Source organism: Anarrhichthys ocellatus, unplaced genomic scaffold, assembly GCF_004355925.1.
Source record: "Anarrhichthys ocellatus isolate YVR2014 unplaced genomic scaffold, GSC_Weel_1.0 scaffold7, whole genome shotgun sequence".
In the NCBI taxonomy this organism is placed as follows: Eukaryota; Metazoa; Chordata; class Actinopteri; order Perciformes; family Anarhichadidae; genus Anarrhichthys; species Anarrhichthys ocellatus.
This window is the reverse complement of record NW_022280037.1, coordinates 9,390,654-9,393,509: the sequence shown is the minus strand read 5'-3', so window position 1 is coordinate 9,393,509 and position 2,856 is coordinate 9,390,654. Positions and strand designations below refer to the sequence as shown.

General features: G+C 40.5%; 1 protein-coding gene across 5 annotated transcripts in view; it reads right to left on the bottom strand.

Annotated features, from left to right (window-relative positions):
• Positions 1 to 2,856, bottom strand: part of tnika (TRAF2 and NCK interacting kinase a) — a 47,235-nt gene that overhangs the window by 29,014 nt on the left and 15,365 nt on the right. For all 5 annotated transcript variants that reach the window (XM_031847970.1, XM_031847971.1, XM_031847972.1 and 2 more), the window contains exon 2: positions 1,047 to 1,103. In XM_031847970.1, coding sequence (XP_031703830.1) covers positions 1,047 to 1,061 — 15 coding nt within the window. In that variant the 5' untranslated portion in view covers positions 1,062 to 1,103. The remainder of the gene's footprint in view (positions 1 to 1,046; positions 1,104 to 2,856) is intronic.

Below are 2,856 nucleotides of genomic sequence, written 5' to 3'. Positions count from 1 at the left end.
ACACACACACACACACACACACACACACACACACACACACACACACAGGAAAAGAGAGATATCAACAGGCATTAAACCGCGACCTCTATTTGTGACCCCTCACACATATTAATAGGATGGTGATTGAGCAAAAGGAATGGAGTTGTTGATGGATTTGCATTTTGGATCCATTTAAATTCAGAACAAACTGTTGTTGCAGAGCAGACAGCTGGGCGCTAAATTATCCACAATAGCATTACTTTTTAATTACTTTCGTTGTAGGGGCTTACTGCCACAGAGCTAAAAAGCAGTTGTTTGAAACAAGTTGCCGTGGTGGCAGTTGGTTACTTACTTGTAAGTCCTTATTTATTAAGCACAATGGCAGAAATGTATGCCTTGATTACTTCAAGTTAGTGTTCATTTAGTGTGCCGCGAAAACACAAACGCTTGTTTAAGTAAGCTGATTTTGTACAGTAGCGGCTCATTGAGTTGCCAATTTTGTGTTTTCCCCTCAATTTAATTTTCAATCATCAATTAATAGTCATTTATTTTTTATTGTATTGAAGCAGATTTATTCATGCACAGCCATTCATACACAGTTGCATGTCTTTGTTTATTGTTCATACTTCCTTTTTCACACTAATTTGATTATTCATCTCCATAACACCTGCATATGTTAATTCCCTTATTCAGTCATTCATGCTTCTATTCATTCATCAGTTCCTTTGTTGCATCATCCCTGCAGTGCTGACAGGGAGCTGTCAGGTGAGAGGATCTCTAAATAGAACAAGAACTGAGATTCTCTCCCGCTTTACAGACACGCCTGAGACTACACTGCTGTCCTAATACCTCCAGCTAACATTACCATGGCAATAGGCCTGTCCTCGTTTCCTCTCTGCCACATATCACACACACACACACACACACACACACACACACAGACTCATAATTAGATGACACGGTCGACGGCGGTGGTATAACTACTTGAGATGATTTGCCGTGCGTGGGTACGTGCGCGTGTGCTCGTGCAGTGAACACACGAGTGTAGGTGTGTGTGTGTGTCTTACCCCGGTGACATCCATGACCTTGATGGCTGCCAGCTGCCCTGTCTTAACATGGCGACCCTGGTGAAAGGAGGAAAGGAAAAGGACGGTCAGAATCACAGGGAGACAAAAAAAAGAGAGAGGCAATGAAGAAGAAAGAAGAGAGATTACATTTTTCTGTAAAGAAAAGGAGGAAATTGTAGTCCATGCATTTATATATGTATATATTCGTCCATATATCAGTCAAACACTGCATTGAAAAAAAACTGTAGGTGATCCAGTCCAATAAGCAATAATACAATATGTGACCTTGACTTACTTGAACATCATTTTGCTCAATCCAAAATGTAAACCAAAGTGTCAGACCACCACCAAAATGATGGATGGCAAACTGCTATTAAATCCAATCCAGTGTAACAGTAACAATGGGAGATTGTAGTCAAAAGCACAGCTGACAGTGTCTCACACATAGCCCAAGATGGAAAACAAAGACAGATACCAACCTACAAACTTGGCTGTGTTGTGTAATATCGAGGCTAGGCAGATGCCTGGGGGAACTGGGAGGCAAGGAACTGGGAGATTGGGAGCTGAGGGGCGAATGGAAAACCCAAGTGGTTCCTTTGCAACAGAGCATCTGTGCCTGTGATTAGCTAATGAAGCTAACAGGGCTAGAGACGATAAAACCACTGACGGCTATTACTTCCACCTGTCTGGAATCGACTGATTAGCATGTAACAGTCTGAGCAGAACAGCTTAGCAGCAGTTGCCCAAACAAACAAATACATACACACACAAAATAAGAGGACGACTGTTTTCTTGGTGGAACTGTTACAGTGTAAACCAGATGGCATTAAGGGTCTGGCTCTGAAACGCCTCCTCAGGGCTTTAATCGAAGGGCCATTCTGATAATGAGCGCTACAGCCAAAACAGAGGCTTGGAATGCCACAATAAGAACAGACGTTGTATATGATGGTGAAAAAGTTTGTGGTTTCATCGCTTTGCAATTTCTTTGCAGTAGTAATTTTACAGGAGCACCCTGCCACTGGTCATTCGTCATTCTGCTTCACATTCTATCTTCATGACATTTTAACAGATCAATTGTACCCATAGGCTCTCCAAAACTCACTTTACTTGATGAATAGCGTGCGAGTCAGAGGTTATTCAATTCATACAGTTATTAACTGTATATATTGTATATACTGTATTTATTAACAAAATAATGTAGGCAGCTCAACAGCTCACTTGTTCCTTTACACTGTAGTTTTACAAAGAAGCAAAACTGGTCTGCGGTCAATGTAATGATTTGATCACATCTCTATTAGGGACAAAAAGGGATGTTTTGGCTCGTTCGTTCCCCTGGTGTTTCGACTGAAGGGTCAAATTCAAAAGAAAAGAAAAAGAAAAAAACAATATTACAGGTATATCCATTTATCATTTGCATTGAAAAGTCACCACAATTTGTTTTAATTTGAGGAAGCAATCATGTTCTCAGTGCAGCAACTAAGAAGACAACTCTGAGTTTTTGCATTCGGTGGGTTCCCACAGGATGACTGGCAATATGTTAACATCAGCTGAGGTCCCTGAATGGGCCATGAATTGAATTTGTCATTAAACAGCTCCTCTTGAATGAATTAAAAAAAAAAAAAAAAAACTTTTAAACTTGCTGATTTATTGCTAAATGAAAGTTAGGGATTTAATATGATAATTCATTGTGTCACAATCCACAATGCAAACTAAGCACCACTAGATGGTTGAACACTGTGATCAGTCTCTTTTCTTCTCTCACTCACACACACACACACACACACACACACACACACACACACACACACAC